The 18,730-nt window shown below is 47.3% G+C and overlaps 1 protein-coding gene across 3 annotated transcripts; it reads left to right on the top strand.

Annotated features, from left to right (window-relative positions):
- The first annotated feature begins 277 nt into the window (after positions 1-277).
- On the top strand, positions 278-4,697 carry LOC115145651 (protein LSM14 homolog B). 3 transcript variants are annotated; one of them, XM_029687184.2, is made up of 9 exons: positions 279-475; positions 653-816; positions 946-1,081; positions 1,307-1,495; positions 1,943-2,020; positions 2,096-2,257; positions 2,465-2,597; positions 2,686-2,849; positions 3,959-4,697. In XM_029687184.2, exons 1-8 carry the CDS (start codon positions 355-357, stop codon positions 2,843-2,845), a joined length of 1,143 nt encoding a protein of 380 aa, XP_029543044.2. In that variant the 5' UTR covers positions 279-354; the 3' UTR covers positions 2,846-2,849; positions 3,959-4,697. The 3 variants fall into 3 exon arrangements, with proteins under 3 accessions (XP_029543052.2, XP_029543044.2, XP_029543036.2); XM_029687192.2 differs by lacking the exon at positions 3,959-4,697 and having other exon boundaries at positions 278-475; positions 2,689-3,587; XM_029687176.2 differs by lacking the exon at positions 3,959-4,697 and having other exon boundaries at positions 280-475; positions 2,686-3,587.
- Positions 4,698-18,730: the final 14,033 nt, after the last annotated feature.

Consider the following 18,730-nt stretch of genomic DNA (forward strand, 5'->3'; position numbering starts at 1 on the left):
CCTTCAATGATAGGCCTATGCGATATGGATAGCCTACATGTGTAGGTCAATCGAGAAATCAGTTTCGAGTTGTCAGAAAACGTTTCGGCTATTCCCTAAATCCAACTAAAACATTGCTCTATTAAAAGGGACTTGTTGCAGTGATACGATACTCGTTTCATTTCACTCAAACAGCAGGCGTGGCTAATGGACTCTTGTCGCCAATTGGTTTTGTAATATAACGCACCTGTTTTCACAGATTGTGCACCTGCAGATACATTATAAATTCGAGTTTGGTGTCAGCCTTAGGGGAATGCGGAAACAACGATGGCTTGTTTTGAGAATTCGAAATAAGATATTACTGTAACAGCAACAATGAGCACCGGAACACCTTATATTGGTAGTAAAATAAGTCTAATCTCCAAGGCCGGGATTCGTTATGAGGGCGTTTTGTATACAATCGACACGGATAACGCAACGGTGGCTTTGGCAAAGGGTGAGCTTTCCCTCAATTGAGGAGTTTCAGCATTAGGTTTAGCCCCGAAATTTGATGCTCCACGTTTGGAATGAACTACTCTGGCACGCTGCGTTTGGACCTACAGGTCCTACATGCCTTGGGTAACAATTCTGCTTCCAAAGGTACATTGTCTCCCCCCCCCCCTCCCTCCCACAGTTAAATCATTCGGGACAGAACGACGGCCTACAGACAGACCAGTGCCACCCAAAGATGACATTTATGAATACATAATTTTCAGAGGGAGTGACATCAAGGACATAACGGTCTGTGAGCCACTTAAACCACACCATGGTTTACCTCAGGACCCTGCAATTGTACAGGTAGGAGACGAGGGCTAGTACATTAACTCTGCAAGAAAAAAACCTCACAGAATTGGCTTCCATGTATTTGATGAAGCGCACAGCCATCATAAGACCTAAGCATTTGTTTGTTTTTTTTCCTTTTTGTAGTCATCCATTGGGAGCTCCCTGTCCACATACCCATCCCAGGCCCCATACAGTCCCTACCGGAGTATGGTGCCTTCCTACAACCAACTGGCTGCCAGCTCTCTACTCAACCAGCAGTATGCTGCTTCCCTGGGTCTAGGTGAGTGAAATGGTCTTGGAGACCCTTGTAAACACACAGCCACCTTCATGATGTACTGTATTTCAAGATTGTCTTAGTAGCCGCTAAACTGCTGAGGCCCTTATGCTTAACTGTTATATAGCACCTTTTCTTGAACTTTGTCTCCATGTAGTGTCTTATCTCAAGAATTCTGGGAAATATCAATGTCTCAACCTCTTTCTCCATGTATTCCGTGGCCTTCCTTAGGAGCGGGACTTCACAGCCTTCCAGCAAGACGAGGCCCTATGGTAGAGCAGGCTGTCCAGACTGTACCAGCTGAGAATGCTGCTGAAAAAAGGGTCCAGTCAGCCCCCCAGCAGCAAGGCAGAGAGTCTGGTTGGCTTTCCCAGCACTCTGGCAGAGATGGCCCTCTGTCTCAGAGGGCTGCTTCCAGTGGTAAGCTCAGACAACCGGGATCAGGGCTTCTTGTACAGCGTGGGACATAGTTGGAATACTCACCAGGAACACCTTTGTATTCATTAGTTGGCTTCCGTTGCGAAACATTTAATCTCTTGCAAAACGTTATGAAACTAACTTTACTATATGAACCAAATGGCAGGAAACAGAAAATAACCAGTGGGACCTGAATTTGTTATAGAAACAGGTTTCATTGCAAAATATTTTGATTAAAAGGTTTTCCGTTGCTAATTGATTTGCGAATGGTATTCAACTAATGCATGAGGTGTTTTTACTCCTGCTTTATGCATTCTCATCAATTGAGCACGAGAAGTGTAACTTGCACTTGTCTTATGAGTAATGCGACGGCATGGCACTAATTGGCAATGCTGTCATAACCTTAAACTAGACGTTGTGGTACCCCCCTCATCCCTTGTCCATTTTTAGGTCAAGCACTGCGTGGCACAGCCCAGGAACAAAGGCAAGGCAATGATGAGAACTGCAGACCACAGAGACGAAGACAAGGTAATTAGCAATGTCATTGTCTATTGTAGCGATTTACTTTTATATTAATGTCTAAATGTATCGACATGTTCACAGGCAATCGTAGGGCAAGGAACCGTGGGAGAGGTCAGCTTCTTGTAGGAAACTCAAAAGCCAGAACCTTAGAATTTGAGTCTGACTTTGATTTTGAAACTGCCAATGCTCAGTTCCACAAAGATGAACTCGAGAAGGAGCTTCAGGAAAAGTTGACCATTAAAGGTACCTGCATACAAAGTCAATTCTCAAGATTCCAAATTTGAAACCCAACTGATGCTCAGTGAAATACTGCATGTATAACATTGGTTGTCAATCTAAACACGAAGTTGCTTAACTGTAGAGAAATATAATGCCAATTTAACCACACCTAAAATTATTATAGGATTTTGAGTTGGTAGCATTTCTCTTTTAATTCCTGTTCTCATTCAGACCCAGAGGAGGAGTCTGGGGTTAGTGAGGGCCAGAACACTGAGGGCACAGTGGAGGATCCTCCTGGGGAGAAGTTCTACTATGACAAAACAAAGTGCTTCTTTGACAATGTCTCCTCTGAGATGAAGTCTAGGTAAAAAAAAACATATGTACCTTATTAAAATTTTAAATAGTAGTGAATTAACAGGCTGTCTGATTCTGTCCCGCCCTGTGTCATTCAGTAGGACCACCTGGGCAGAGGAGAGGAAGCTGAATGTGGAGACGTTTGGCGTTCCGGGCCGATTCCTGAGGGGCAGAGGATTCCGAGGGGACAATCGTGGGAGAGGAGCTGGGAGGGCCAACCAGCGCCCCATACCCAAAGTAGACAGTGCAAGGGTGTGAACAGGTGTGCAGTTACCTACCGCTTACTTACTGTAATAATGTTAGCTTTTATTTGAGTTTTAGTTTCCTAGGTGCTTTCCTACTACCATCACTTGGCATCAGTATTTTTGTTTTATATTTGACTGGTATTTATGTAAGAGTTGATACTGAAGTGTCCTATGATTCCTTCCCTTCCTCTTGAAAGACTTGTTCTTTGCCCCGGAGCCCTTCAATCCAAATGACGGTTAAGATTTTTAAGTTGCCATTTCTTTTCATTTCTCATTTGTGCCTTGTCAAAGTTGTGTACGGAACTTCACTATTTGAGCAGGAATTCCAATTGTGTACATAGTTTGTGTTCAGAATCCATTTTCATTCATGGTAGTGCAATTTCTGTACATATTAGAACATCATTCATGATTTTGCCTTGTTAAAAAAAATCTGCAGGCATAATTCTTAAGGAAATGTTTACTTAGATTGGACCAAAGCGATGTACCTTAATTATTTATTTTCTATTATTTCTTGTAAATAAAATAAGTTGGCATGTCTATGGACTTGCCAAGTATGTACACATGGCCCTTAAAGGGAGTTTTTTTCCCAACATTGTAAAATTATGGAAATTGGTTATAGTTGTACAAAAGCAAAACTTTTTTTTTTTCTCTGTACTGAATGTAATTGCAACTGTGGGACACCTGTATAGTTACTAATCCAGTAATAAACTACATGAGAAATTGCTTGTGGCCTGATTAATAAACTTTGAACTCAACATTGAAATCTCAAATGTACATTTTTTTATATGCTTTTCCAACTGCTGTTGTAGAATTAACCCTTAGCCTAGGTGTGTGTGCAGATAACCCAGTTTGTTGAACCTGGGGCCCAGGTTGTCACACTCTCAGGTCAAGGGTCTTATATCCTTCCTGTTTGGCCCTGTCCGGGGGTGTCCTCGGATGGGGCCACAGTGTCTCCTGACCCCTCCTGTCTCAGCCTCCAGTATTTATGCTGCATTAGTTTGTGTCGGGGGGCTAGGGTCAGTTTGTTATATCTGGAGTACTTCTCCTGTCCTATTCGGTGTCCTGTGTGAATCTAAGTGTGCGTTCTCTAATTCTCTCCTTCTCTCTTTCTTTCTCTCTCTCGGAGGACCTGAGCCCTAGGACCATGCCCCAGGACTACCTGACATGATGACTCCTTGCTGTCCCCAGTCCACCTGGCCATGCTGCTGCTCCAGTTTCAACTGGCCTGGGCCCTAGGACCATGTCCCAGGACTACCTGACATGACTCCTTGCTGTCCCCAGTCCACCTGGCCATGCTGCTGCTCCAGTTTCAACTGTTCTGCCTTACTATTATTCAACCATGCTGGTCATTTATGAACATTTGAACATCTTGGCCACGTTCTGTTATAATCTCCACCCGGCACAGCCAGAAGAGGACTGGCCACCCCACATATGCTCTCTCTAATTCTCTCTTTCTTTCTCTCTCTCTCGGAGGACCTGAGCCCTAGGACCGTGCCCCAGGACTACCTGACATGATGACTCCTTGCTGTCCCCAGTCCACCTGACTGTGCTGCTGCTCCAGTTTCAACTGTTCTGCCTTATTATTATTCGACCATGCTGGTCATTTATGAACATTTTAACATCTTGGTCATGTTCTGTTATAATCTCTACCCGGCACAGCCAGAAGAGGACTGGCCACCCCACATAGCCTGGTTCCTCTCTAGGTTTCTTCCTAGGTTTTGGCCTTTCTAGGGAGTTTTTCCTAGCCACCGTGCTTTTACACCTGCATTGTTTGGGGTTTTAGGCTGGGTTTCTGTACAGCACTTTGAGATATCAGCTGATGTACGAAGGGCTATATAAATAAATTTGATTTGATTTGTACCTGGTGATGGCAGCCATGTTTTGTAATTGTGCACTTGTTCTAAAGGTTCATAGTGGAAAACACAGCATATGGGTATGAAATCATGACCAAGCTAAAATGAGGCCTGCGTACTCTGTATAATTGAAGTGTCACGCCCTGGTCTAAGTATTTTGTGTTCTTCTTCATGTATTGGGTCAGGCCAGGGTGTGGCATGGAGTTTTTGTATTGTGGTGTGTTTTGTCTGGGGGTTTGGGTGTGTATGTTAGTGGGATTGTAGCTTAGTGGGGTGTTCTAGGAAAGTCTACGGCTGTCTGGAGTGGTTCTCAGAGGCAGGTGTTTATCGCTGTCTCTGATTTGGAACCATATTTAGGCAGCCATATTCTTTGGTTGTATTGTGGGTGATTGTCCTGAGTGTCTTGATGTCCTTGTTAGAGGTTGGTAGACACAGGCTGTTTTCAGTTTTCGTTTCGTTTATTGTTTTGTCGTGTGCCGTTTGTTTAATAAAGATGAATCGCAATCGACACGCTGCAGTTTGGTCCGACTCTCCTTCACCATATGAAAACCGTGACATGAAGTGGATCATTTTAAATGACAGATTAATGCATACGGTATATATTGAGCTGCCATTGAAGAGATGGCAAATACTGTTCCCCTTGATCTTAGGTCTTAACCTGTACAATTGGTGAGGGATAGTGATTACTCCCCAAAAGTTTTTCTTATTGCCCAATCAACTGTAGCTTCATTCCATCCAATTTGTTGCATTCCTCCAATGTGATCCCAACTAATCTGATGTTTGCTCATTTACTTTAGGCAGCACTGGCAGCATATTGTGTACTTTGGCATTAAATTTCCTTGTCAACAGTTAACTAAAGTTGCCAAGCCATACAAAACAATGCTTGTACATAGGTTAAGTATTATAACCTCAGTTCCTGTTTCCTCAATGTTTGAGTGAAGCAGGACAGCTCCAGAGATGTTGATGGAGATGTTGACATCTACATCTCCACGAGACAATCTCCAGCAGGAAGAGGAGTCTGATATAAATGTTAATTGAAGTCTTTTCCAATAAATTAAAAGCAGTACCACACATGGAGGTGACTATGACTCATATGGTCCCATCGGGTGACAGTTGCTCGTCCCTTCTCTGGTGGCAGTTGGGCGGGAAAGAACCGTGAGGGGTTGTACAAGGAGAACGTATTGGCTTGCATACACAGCAGGCTCCACCAGGTTCCCTGTTGCTCAACACATGGAGGGACATTTCACAGATGACATTGAGTTGAACTTTTGTCAGATTAGTTTTTTTGTCTGTTCTCAAGGATTTAGTTGTCACGAACTTAAGGTGTGTTTTTAAATGGCATATTAAGGGTCCATTACCCATTTTCCAAGCAGCTCAAATTGGAAGGGTCCTCTATAGGGCTCTTGGTCCAGGTCAGAGGCTGCAATGTTGGCCCAACAGACACACGTCCAGTCCTCTCTCAGATATGTGACGTTATCATTCTGGTTCTTCACGTGGATCCTCAGGGTCCCTTAGCCTGTCATCGGTGGTTCACCTGTCCATTACGAAGTGAAGTTAATGTACAAATACCATAGTGGGTGAAATTGTATATCTTGCATTTTGGCACAGAATAAAACTCATATTAAACAACTCTGATCACCTGCATTGATTGTATTCATGTTTTTACCATTGTCAACTGCATAGAGTATGACTGTGTATACATAGTTGATCATGAAAGGTGACTCCAGTCTCTTCCCTGAAGTGACAAGACCTGTATGAGGTTCCACTGTCATCCAGTCATCCGATCACCACCCTTCACATACCTGAAGGCAGAAGTGTGGAAGCATAGGTCAAGCAAAATCAGTGACTGATTTGACTGATAGTTGTCAGCACCATAAAAGTATAACAAATGTCAATGGATAGGTCAAACTACTCTTACAAAAAAAAGATGGAAATGACTTATGCCTAGCATCATGGGCAATGGCAGTAAGCATCTCTACAGGGTGTCCAATCTCTGTTTTCTCGTCCACCATGACATCTTGGACAGAGTCCAGAAACACTGGTGAGTTGTTGGTATCCTCTACTTTAATGCATTTCTTAGAAGTGGGCTTTGGTCCGTCTCCTGACTCAGCATCGCTTGACACTACCATGCTGTGTGTAACTCACCTCCGGTGGTGTCAACAATCCAAAGCCCTGAGGCTGTTCTCTCCTTTACTATACTGAACAAAAATATAAACACAACATGCAACATTTCAAAGACTTTACTGAGAGTTCATATAAGGATCTATGGATTTCACATGACTGGGAATGCAGATATGCATCTGTTGGTCACAGATAATCTTTTAAAAAAGGTAGGGGCGTGGATCAGAAAACCAGTCAGTATCTGCTGTGACAACCATTTGCCTGGTGTAGTGCGACACATGTCCTTCACATAGAGTTGATCAGGATGTTGATTGTGTCCTGTGGAATGTTGTCCCACTCCTCTTCAATGGCTGTGCGAAGTTGCTGGAAGTTGCTGGATATTGGACTCACTGTCATACACGTCAATCCAGAGTATCCCAGTATCCCATGTTCAATGGGTGACATGTCTGGTGAGTATGCAGGTTATGGAAGAACTGGGACATTTTCAGCTTTCAGGAATTGTGTACAGATCCTTGCGACATGGGGCCGTGCATTATCATACGGAAACATGAGGTGATGGCGGCGGATGAATAGCATGACAATGGGCCTCAGGATCTCGTCAAGGTATCTCTGTGCATTCAAATTGCCATCGATAAAATGCAATGATGTTTCTTGCCCGTAGCTTATGCCTGCCTATACCATAAACCCACCATCAGCATGGGGCACTCTGTTCAAAACGTTGACATCAGCAAACCGCATAGCCACACAACGCCATACATGTGGTCTGCGGTTGTGAGGCCGGATGGACGTCCTGCAAAATTCTCTAAAATGACGTTGGAGGCGGCTTATGGTAAAGAAATAAACTTTCAATGCTCTGGTGGACATTCCTGCAATCAGCATGCCAATTGCATGCTCCCTCAAAATCTTTGGAATCTGTGGCATTTGTGAGACAAAACTGCACATTTTAGAGTGGAATTTCATTTCCCCCAGCACAAGATGCACCTGTGTACTATTCATGCTGTTTAATCAGCTTCTTGATATGCCACACCTGTCAGGTGGATGGATTATCTTGCAAAGGATAAATGCTCATTAACAGGATGTAAACACATTTCTGCACAGCATTTGAGAGAAATAAGATTTTTGTGTATGAAACATTTCTGAGATATATTTTATTTCAGCTCATGAAACCAACACTTTTACATGTTGTGTTAATTTACAGTTGAAGTCAGAAGTTTACATACACTTAGGTTAGAGTCATTAAAACTCGTTTTTCAACCATTCCACAAATTTCTTGTTATTAACAAACTATAGTTTTGGCAAGTCGGTTAGGACATCTACTTTGTGCATGACACACGTAATATTTCCATCAATTGTTTACAGACAGATTATGTGTTAGAAGTTTACATACACTAAGTTGACTGTGCCTTTAAACAGCTTGGAAAAGGCCATAAAATTATGTCACGGCTTTAGAAGCTTCTGATAGGCTAATTGACATGATTTGAGTCAATTGGAGGTGTACCTGCGATTGGAGGTGTACCTGTACCTCTTTGCTTGACATCATGGGAAAATCAAAAGAAATCAGGCAAGACCTCAGAAGAAGAAGTGTAGACCTCCACAAGTCTGGTTCATCCTTGGGAGCAATTTCCAAACGCCTGAGGGTACCACGTTCATCTGTACAAACAATAGTACGCAAGTATAAACACCATGGGACCACGCAGCCGTCATACCGCTCAGGAAGGAGAAGTGTTCTGTCTCATAGAGATGAACGTACTTTGGTGCGAAAAGTGCAAATCAATCCCAGAACAACAGCAAAGGACCCTGTGGAAATGCTGGAGGGAACAGGTACAAATGATCTATATCCACAGTAAAACAAGTCCTGTATCGACATAACCTGAAAGGCCGCTCAGCAAGGAAAAAGCCACTGCTCCAAAACCACCATAAAAAAACAGACTGACATCAGTCAGTTAAAGCTTGGTCGCAAATGGGTCTTCCAAATGGACAATGACCCCAAGCATACTTCCAAAGTTGTGGCAAAATGGCTTAAGGATAACAAAGTCAAGGTATTAATGTGGCCATCACAAAGCCCTGACCTCAGTCCTATAGAAAATGTGTGGGCAGATCTGAAAAAGCGTGTGCGAGCAAGGAGCCCTACAAACCTGACTCAGTTACACCAGCTCTGTCAGGAGGAATGGGCCAAAATTCACCCAACTTATTGTGGGAAGCTTGTGGAAGGCTACCCAAAATGTTTGACCCAAGTTAAACAATTTAAAGGCAGTGCTACCAAATACTAATTGAGTGTATGTAAACTTCTGACCCACTGGGAATGTGATGACAGAAATAAAATCTGAAATAAATCATTCTCTCTACTCTTCTCTCTACTCTTCTCTTCTGACATTTCACATTCTTAAAGTAAAGTGGTGATCCTAACTGACCTAAAACAGGGAAATTTTATTCTGATTAAATGTCAGGAATTGTGAAAAACTGAGTTTGAATGTATTTGGCTGAGGTGTATGTAAACTTCTGACTTCAACTGTATATATATATATACATATACACACAGTGCATTCGGAAAGTATTCAGACCCCTTGACTTTTTCCACATTTTGTTACATTACAGCCTTATTCTAAAATTGATTTTTTTTTTATTCCCCTCATCAATCTACACACAATACCCCATAATGGCAAAGCAAAACATGTTTAAATATATTTTTGCAAAAACAAAACAATATCTGAAATATCACATTTACATAAGTATTCAGACGCTCTACTCAGTACCTTGTTGAAGCACCTTTTGCAGCAAATACATCCTCGATTCTTCTTGGCAGTGGTGGAAAAAGTACTCAATTGTCATATTTTAGTAAAAATAACGATACCTTAATAGAAAATAGAAAATAACTCAAGTAAAAGTGAAAGTCACCCAGTAAAATAATAAAGTAATCCAGTAAAATACTACTTGAGTAAATGTCTAAAAGTATTTGGTTTGAAATATACTTAACTGTCAAAAGTCAAAGTAAAAGTAATAACCATTTCAAATTCCTTATTTTAAGCAAACCAGACGTGACAATGTTATTTTCTTTTTTAAATGACACTCAGACATAATTTACAAACAAAGCATTTGTATTTAGTGAGTCCACCAGATCGGAGGCAGTAGGGATGGCCAGGGATGTTCTCAGCGCAAACTGGCGCTAACCAGAATATAAACTAGGAGTGGGAGGCCCCGGTGCACAACTGAGCAAGAGGACAAGTACATTAGAGTGTCTAATTTGAGAAACAGACGCCTCACATGTTCTCAACTGGCAGATTCATTAAATGGTACCCGCAAAACACCAGTCTCAACGTCAACAGTGAAGAGGCGACTCCGGGGTGCTGGCCTTCCAGGCAGAGAAACTCTGTCCAGTGTCTGTGTTCTTTTTCCAATCTTAATCTTTTCTTTTTAATTGGCCAGTCTGAGATATGGCTTTTTCTTTGCAACTCTGCCTAGAAGGCCAGCATCCCGGAGTCGCCTCTTCACTGTTGACGTTGAGACTGGTGTTTCCAGCTACAATAGTCATTTACAACATTAACAATGTCTACACTGTATTTCTGATCAGTTTGATGTTATTTTAATAGACAAAAACATGTGCTTTTCTTTCAAAAACATGGACATTTCTAAGTGACCTCAAGTGACCCCAAATGGCAGGGTATATTTTTGCATTAATTGAAAGCATTAATTGAACTCCACTCAATATACTCTGAACATTTCATGACTCATGGACCAAGAATATTGGTCCATCATAATTATATTTGTTTAATGGGAAAATATGGGATTTTTTTTATTTCTTGAAAAGTTAATGTTTTGGAGATAATAGGTTTTCATCCAGGATTAATGTGTATGGGGATGGATGTGTGCTCATGTCAGTTCAATAGAGTGGTGAAAAAGTTGAACAGCATTCCTTCTTATGCATATATTTTTCAGATAAAATCTGCCTAAGGTAATGCATGTCAAGCTGTCTCACATTCAATGAGCTTGTTTTGTATATGCACATTTGCATTGATGTTTTGGGTGAAAAAGAATACCTCTTTTTTTTAAAGCAGAGGTATTAAGTCTAACAGGTCCTGGTGACCTGTGAACAGTGCACATCTAGCCTACAAGCAAGCTCAGTACCAGGGTTCATAAATTACTTTGCCTCCCAAAATGTCTAGATTCACAGCGGAGCCACTGGAACAAACACTGGATGTTTGAACATGTTATTAGAAGTCAGGTGATTGGGATCTGGAGAGTGAGCTGGAGAGTGGGCTGGAGAGTGAGCTGCGTTCAGGGGATCCAGGTGTTTGAGAGTGTGAGCTGGAGAGTGAGCTGCGTTCAGGGGATCCAGGTGTTTGAGAGTGTGAGCTGGAGAGTGAGCTGCGTTCAGGGGATCCAGGTGTTTGAGAGTGTGAGCTGGAAAGTGAGCTGCGTTCAGGGGATCCAGGTGTTTGAGAGTGTGAGCTGGAGAGTGAGCTGCGTTCAGGGGATCCAGGTGTTTGAGAGTGTGAGCTGGAGAGTGAGCTGCGTTCAGGGGATCCAGGTGTTTGAGAGTGTGAGCTGGAGAGTGAGCTGCGTTCAGGGGATCCAGGTGTTTGAGAGTGTGAGCTGGAGAGTGAGCTGCGTTCAGGGGATCCAGGTGTTTGAGAGTGTGAGCTGGAGAGTGAGCTGCGTTCAGGGGATCCAGGTGTTTGAGAGTGTGAGCTGGAGAGTGAGCTGCGTTCAGGGGATCCAGGTGTTTGAGAGTGTGAGCTGGAGAGTGAGCTGCGTTCAGGGATCCAGGTGTTTGAGAGTGTGAGCTGGAGAGTGAGCTGCGTTCAGGGGATCTAGGTGTTTGAGAGTGTGAGCTGGAGAGTGAGCTGCGTTCAGGGGATCCAGGTGTTTGAGAGTGTGAGCTGGAGAGTGAGCTGCGTTCAGGGGATCCAGGTGTTTGAGAGTGTGAGCTGGAAAGTGAGCTGCGTTCAGGGGATCCAGGTGTTTGAGAGTGTGAGCTGGAAAGTGGGCTGGAAAGTGGGCTGCGTTCAGGGGATCTAGGTGTTTGAGAGTGTGAGCTGGAAAGTGGGCTGGAAAGTGAGCTGCGTTCAGGGGATCCAGGTGTTTGAGAGTGTGAGCTGGAAAGTGGGCTGGAGAGTGAGCTGCGTTCAGGGGATCCAGGTGTTTGAGAGTGTGAGCTGGAAAGTGGGCTGGAGAGTGAGCTGCGTTCAGGGGATCTAGGTGTTTGAGAGTGTGAGCTGGAAAGTGGGCTGGAAAGTGAGCTGCGTTCAGGGGATCTAGGTGTTTGAGAGTGTGAGCTGGAAAGTGGGCTGGAAAGTGAGCTGCGTTGAGGGGATCCAGGTGTTTGAGAGTGTGAGCTGGAAAGTGGGCTGGAGAGTGAGCTGCGTTCAGGGGATCTAGGTGTTTGAGAGTGTGAGCTGGAAAGTGGGCTGGAAAGTGAGCTGCGTTCAGGGGATCCAGGTGTTTGAGAGTGTGAGCTGGAAAGTGGGCTGGAAAGTGAGCTGCGTTCAGGGGATCTAGGTGTTTGAGAGTGTGAGCTGGAAAGTGGGCTGGAAAGTGAGCTGCGTTCAGGGGATCCAGGTGTTTGAGAGTGTGAGCTGGAAAGTGGGCTGGAAAGTGAGCTGCGTTCAGGGGATCCAGGTGTTTGAGAGTGTGAGCTGGAAAGTGGGCTGGAAAGTGAGCTGCGTTCAGGGGATCCAGGTGTTTGAGAGTGTGAGCTGGAAAGTGGGCTGGAAAGTGAGCTGCGTTCAGGGGATCCAGGTGTTTGAGAGTGTGAGCTGGAAAGTGGGCTGGAAAGTGAGCTGCGTTCAGGGGATCCAGGTGTTTGAGAGTGTGAGCTGGAAAGTGGGCTGGAAAGTGAGCTGCGTTCAGGGGATCCAGGTGTTTGAGAGTGTGAGCTGGAAAGTGGGCTGGAAAGTGAGCTGCGTTCAGGGGATCCAGGTGTTTGAGAGTGTGAGCTGGAAAGTGGGCTGGAAAGTGAGCTGCGTTCAGGGGATCTAGGTGTTTGAGAGTGTGAGCTGGAAAGTGGGCTGGAAAGTGAGCTGCGTTCAGGGGATCCAGGTGTTTGAGAGTGTGAGCTGGAAAGTGGGCTGGAAAGTGAGCTGCGTTCAGGGGATCCAGGTGTTTGAGAGTGTGAGCTGGAAAGTGGGCTGGAAAGTGAGCTGCGTTCAGGGGATCCAGGTGTTTGAGAGTGTGAGCTGGAAAGTGGGCTGGAAAGTGAGCTGCGTTCAGGGGATCCAGGTGTTTGAGAGTGTGAGCTGGAAAGTGGGCTGGAAAGTGAGCTGCGTTCAGGGATCCAGGTGTTTGAGAGTGTGAGCTGGAAAGTGGGCTGGAAAGTGAGCTGCGTTCAGGGGATCCAGGTGTTTGAGAGTGTGAGCTGGAAAGTGGGCTGGAAAGTGAGCTGCGTTCAGGGGATCCAGGTGTTTGAGAGTGTGAGCTGGAAAGTGGGCTGGAAAGTGAGCTGCGTTCAGGGGATCCAGGTGTTTGAGAGTGTGAGCTGGAAAGTGGGCTGGAAAGTGAGCTGCGTTCAGGGGATCCAGGTGTTTGAGAGTGTGAGCTGGAAAGTGGGCTGGAAAGTGAGCTGCGTTCAGGGGATCTAGGTGTTTGAGAGTGTGAGCTGGAAAGTGGGCTGGAAAGTGAGCTGCGTTCAGGGATCCAGGTGTTTGAGAGTGTGAGCTGGAAAGTGGGCTGGAAAGTGAGCTGCGTTCAGGGGATCCAGGTGTTTGAGAGTGTGAGCTGGAAAGTGGGCTGGAAAGTGAGCTGCGTTCAGGGATCCAGGTGTTTGAGAGTGTGAGCTGGAAAGTGGGCTGGAAAGTGAGCTGCGTTCAGGGGATCCAGGTGTTTGAGAGTGTGAGCTGGAAAGTGGGCTGGAAAGTGAGCTGCGTTCAGGGGATCTAGGTGTTTGAGAGTGTGAGCTGGAAAGTGGGCTGGAAAGTGAGCTGCGTTCAGGGGATCCAGGTGTTTGAGAGTGTGAGCTGGAAAGTGGGCTGGAAAGTGAGCTGCGTTCAGGGGATCCAGGTGTTTGAGAGTGTGAGCTGGAAAGTGGGCTGGAAAGTGAGCTGCGTTCAGGGGATCCAGGTGTTTGAGAGTGTGAGCTGGAAAGTGGGCTGGAAAGTGAGCTGCGTTCAGGGGATCCAGGTGTTTGAGAGTGTGAGCTGGAAAGTGGGCTGGAAAGTGAGCTGCGTTCAGGGGATCCAGGTGTTTGAGAGTGTGAGCTGGAAAGTGGGCTGGAAAGTGAGCTGCGTTCAGGGGATCCAGGTGTTTGAGAGTGTGAGCTGGAAAGTGGGCTGGAAAGTGAGCTGCGTTCAGGGGATCCAGGTGTTTGAGAGTGTGAGCTGGAAAGTGGGCTGGAAAGTGAGCTGCGTTCAGGGGATCCAGGTGTTTGAGAGTGTGAGCTGGAAAGTGGGCTGGAAAGTGAGCTGCGTTCAGGGGATCCAGGTGTTTGAGAGTGTGAGCTGGAAAGTGGGCTGGAAAGTGAGCTGCGTTCAGGGGATCCAGGTGTTTGAGAGTGTGAGCTGGAAAGTGGGCTGGAAAGTGAGCTGCGTTCAGGGGATCCAGGTGTTTGAGAGTGTGAGCTGGAAAGTGGGCTGGAAAGTGAGCTGCGTTCAGGGGATCCAGGTGTTTGAGAGTGTGAGCTGGAAAGTGGGCTGGAAAGTGAGCTGCGTTCAGGGGATCCAGGTGTTTGAGAGTGTGAGCTGGAAAGTGGGCTGGAAAGTGAGCTGCGTTCAGGGGATCCAGGTGTTTGAGAGTGTGAGCTGGAAAGTGGGCTGGAAAGTGAGCTGCGTTCAGGGGATCTAGGTGTTTGAGAGTGTGAGCTGGAAAGTGGGCTGGAAAGTGAGCTGCGTTCAGGGGATCCAGGTGTTTGAGAGTGTGAGCTGGAAAGTGGGCTGGAAAGTGAGCTGCGTTCAGGGATCCAGGTGTTTGAGAGTGTGAGCTGGAAAGTGGGCTGGAAAGTGAGCTGCGTTCAGGGGATCCAGGTGTTTGAGAGTGTGAGCTGGAAAGTGGGCTGGAAAGTGAGCTGCGTTCAGGGATCCAGGTGTTTGAGAGTGTGAGCTGGAAAGTGGGCTGGAGAGTGAGCTGCGTTCAGGGATCCAGGTGTTTGAGAGTGTGAGCTGGAAAGTGGGCTGGAAAGTGAGCTGCGTTCAGGGGATCCAGGTGTTTGAGAGTGTGAGCTGGAAAGTGGGCTGGAAAGTGAGCTGCGTTCAGGGGATCCAGGTGTTTGAGAGTGTGAGCTGGAAAGTGGGCTGGAAAGTGAGCTGCGTTCAGGGGATCCAGGTGTTTGAGAGTGTGAGCTGGAAAGTGGGCTGGAAAGTGAGCTGCGTTCAGGGGATCCAGGTGTTTGAGAGTGTGAGCTGGAAAGTGGGCTGGAAAGTGAGCTGCGTTCAGGGGATCCAGGTGTTTGAGAGTGTGAGCTGGAAAGTGGGCTGGAAAGTGAGCTGCGTTCAGGGGATCCAGGTGTTTGAGAGTGTGAGCTGGAAAGTGGGCTGGAAAGTGAGCTGCGTTCAGGGGATCCAGGTGTTTGAGAGTGTGAGCTGGAAAGTGGGCTGGAAAGTGAGCTGCGTTCAGGGGATCCAGGTGTTTGAGAGTGTGAGCTGGAAAGTGGGCTGGAAAGTGAGCTGCGTTCAGGGATCCAGGTGTTTGAGAGTGTGAGCTGGAAAGTGGGCTGGAAAGTGAGCTGCGTTCAGGGGATCTAGGTGTTTGAGAGTGTGAGCTGGAAAGTGGGCTGGAAAGTGAGCTGCGTTCAGGGGATCCAGGTGTTTGAGAGTGTGAGCTGGAAAGTGGGCTGGAAAGTGAGCTGCGTTCAGGGGATCCAGGTGTTTGAGAGTGTGAGCTGGAAAGTGGGCTGGAAAGTGAGCTGCGTTCAGGGGATCCAGGTGTTTGAGAGTGTGAGCTGGAAAGTGGGCTGGAAAGTGAGCTGCGTTCAGGGGATCCAGGTGTTTGAGAGTGTGAGCTGGAAAGTGGGCTGGAAAGTGAGCTGCGTTCAGGGGATCCAGGTGTTTGAGAGTGTGAGCTGGAAAGTGGGCTGGAAAGTGAGCTGCGTTCAGGGATCCAGGTGTTTGAGAGTGTGAGCTGGAAAGTGGGCTGGAAAGTGAGCTGCGTTCAGGGGATCCAGGTGTTTGAGAGTGTGAGCTGGAAAGTGGGCTGGAAAGTGAGCTGCGTTCAGGGATCCAGGTGTTTGAGAGTGTGAGCTGGAAAGTGGGCTGGAAAGTGAGCTGCGTTCAGGGGATCCAGGTGTTTGAGAGTGTGAGCTGGAAAGTGGGCTGGAAAGTGAGCTGCGTTCAGGGGATCTAGGTGTTTGAGAGTGTGAGCTGGAAAGTGGGCTGGAAAGTGAGCTGCGTTCAGGGGATCCAGGTGTTTGAGAGTGTGAGCTGGAAAGTGGGCTGGAAAGTGAGCTGCGTTCAGGGGATCTAGGTGTTTGAGAGTGTGAGCTGGAAAGTGGGCTGGAAAGTGAGCTGCGTTCAGGGGATCCAGGTGTTTGAGAGTGTGAGCTGGAAAGTGGGCTGGAAAGTGAGCTGCGTTCAGGGATCCAGGTGTTTGAGAGTGTGAGCTGGAAAGTGGGCTGGAAAGTGAGCTGCGTTCAGGGGATCTAGGTGTTTGAGAGTGTGAGCTGGAAAGTGGGCTGGAAAGTGAGCTGCGTTCAGGGGATCCAGGTGTTTGAGAGTGTGAGCTGGAAAGTGGGCTGGAAAGTGAGCTGCGTTCAGGGGATCCAGGTGTTTGAGAGTGTGAGCTGGAAAGTGGGCTGGAAAGTGAGCTGCGTTCAGGGGATCCAGGTGTTTGAGAGTGTGAGCTGGAAAGTGGGCTGGAAAGTGAGCTGCGTTCAGGGGATCCAGGTGTTTGAGAGTGTGAGCTGGAAAGTGGGCTGGAGAGTGAGCTGCGTTCAGGGGATCCAGGTGTTTGAGAGTGTGAGCTGGAAAGTGGGCTGGAGAGTGAGCTGCGTTCAGGGGATCCAGGTGTTTGAGAGTGTGAGCTGGAAAGTGGGCTGGAAAGTGAGCTGCGTTCAGGGGATCCAGGTGTTTGAGAGTGTGAGCTGGAAAGTGGGCTGGAAAGTGAGCTGCGTTCAGGGGATCCAGGTGTTTGAGAGTGTGAGCTGGAAAGTGGGCTGGAAAGTGAGCTGCGTTCAGGGGATCCAGGTGTTTGAGAGTGTGAGCTGGAAAGTGGGCTGGAAAGTGAGCTGCGTTCAGGGGATCCAGGTGTTTGAGAGTGTGAGCTGGAAAGTGGGCTGGAAAGTGAGCTGCGTTCAGGGGATCCAGGTGTTTGAGAGTGTGAGCTGGAAAGTGGGCTGGAAAGTGAGCTGCGTTCAGGGATCCAGGTGTTTGAGAGTGTGAGCTGGAAAGTGGGCTGGAAAGTGAGCTGCGTTCAGGGGATCCAGGTGTTTGAGAGTGTGAGCTGGAAAGTGGGCTGGAAAGTGAGCTGCGTTCAGGGGATCCAGGTGTTTGAGAGTGTGAGCTGGAAAGTGGGCTGGAAAGTGAGCTGCGTTCAGGGGATCCAGGTGTTTGAGAGTGTGAGCTGGAAAGTGGGCTGGAAGTGAGCTGCGTTCAGGGGATCCAGGTGTTTGAGAGTGTGAGCTGGAAAGTGGGCTGGAGAGTGAGCTGCGTTCAGGGGATCCAGGTGTTTGAGAGTGTGAGCTGGAAAGTGGGCTGGAGAGTGAGCTGCGTTCAGGGGATCCAGGTGTTTGAGAGTGTGAGCTGGAAAGTGGGCTGGAAAGTGAGCTGCGTTCAGGGGATCCAGGTGTTTGAGAGTGTGAGCTGGAAAGTGGGCTGGAAAGTGAGCTGCGTTCAGGGGATCCAGGTGTTTGAGAGTGTGAGCTGGAAAGTGGGCTGGAAAGTGAGCTGCGTTCAGGGGATCCAGGTGTTTGAGAGTGTGAGCTGGAAAGTGGGCTGGAAAGTGAGCTGCGTTCAGGGGATCCAGGTGTTTGAGAGTGTGAGCTGGAAAGTGGGCTGGAAAGTGAGCTGCGTTCAGGGATCCAGGTGTTTGAGAGTGTGAGCTGGAAAGTGGGCTGGAAAGTGAGCTGCGTTCAGGGGATCCAGGTGTTTGAGAGTGTGAGCTGGAAAGTGGGCTGGAAAGTGAGCTGCGTTCAGGGGATCCAGGTGTTTGAGAGTGTGAGCTGGAAAGTGGGCTGGAAAGTGAGCTGCGTTCAGGGGATCCAGGTGTTTGAGAGTGTGAGCTGGAAAGTGGGCTGGAAAGTGAGCTGCGTTCAGGGGATCTAGGTGTTTGAGAGTGTGAGCTGGAAAGTGGGCTGGAAAGTGAGCTGCGTTCAGGGGATCCAGGTGTTTGAGAGTGTGAGCTGGAAAGTGGGCTGGAAAGTGAGCTGCGTTCAGGGGATCCAGGTGTTTGAGAGTGTGAGCTGGAAAGTGGGCTGGAAAGTGAGCTGCGTTCAGGGGATCCAGGTGTTTGAGAGTGTGAGCTGGAAAGTGGGCTGGAAAGTGAGCTGCGTTCAGGGGATCCAGGTGTTTGAGAGTGTGAGCTGGAAAGTGGGCTGGAAAGTGAGCTGCGTTCAGGGGATCCAGGTGTTTGAGAGTGTGAGCTGGAAAGTGGGCTGGAAAGTGAGCTGCGTTCAGGGGATCCAGGTGTTTGAGAGTGTGAGCTGGAAAGTGGGCTGGAAAGTGAGCTGCGTTCAGGGGATCCAGGTGTTTGAGAGTGTGAGCTGGAAAGTGGGCTGGAAAGTGAGCTGCGTTCAGGGGATCCAGGTGTTTGAGAGTGTGAGCTGGAAAGTGGGCTGGAAAGTGAGCTGCGTTCAGGGGATCCAGGTGTTTGAGAGTGTGAGCTGGAAAGTGGGCTGGAGAGTGAGCTGCGTTCAGGGGATCCAGGTGTTTGAGAGTGTGAGCTGGAAAGTGGGCTGGAAAGTGAGCTGCGTTCAGGGGATCCAGGTGTTTGAGAGTGTGAGCTGGAAAGTGGGCTGGAAAGTGAGCTGCGTTCAGGGGATCCAGGTGTTTGAGAGTGTGAGCTGG

This window comes from Oncorhynchus nerka, linkage group LG2, assembly GCF_034236695.1.
Source record: "Oncorhynchus nerka isolate Pitt River linkage group LG2, Oner_Uvic_2.0, whole genome shotgun sequence".
Taxonomy (NCBI): Eukaryota; Metazoa; Chordata; class Actinopteri; order Salmoniformes; family Salmonidae; genus Oncorhynchus; species Oncorhynchus nerka.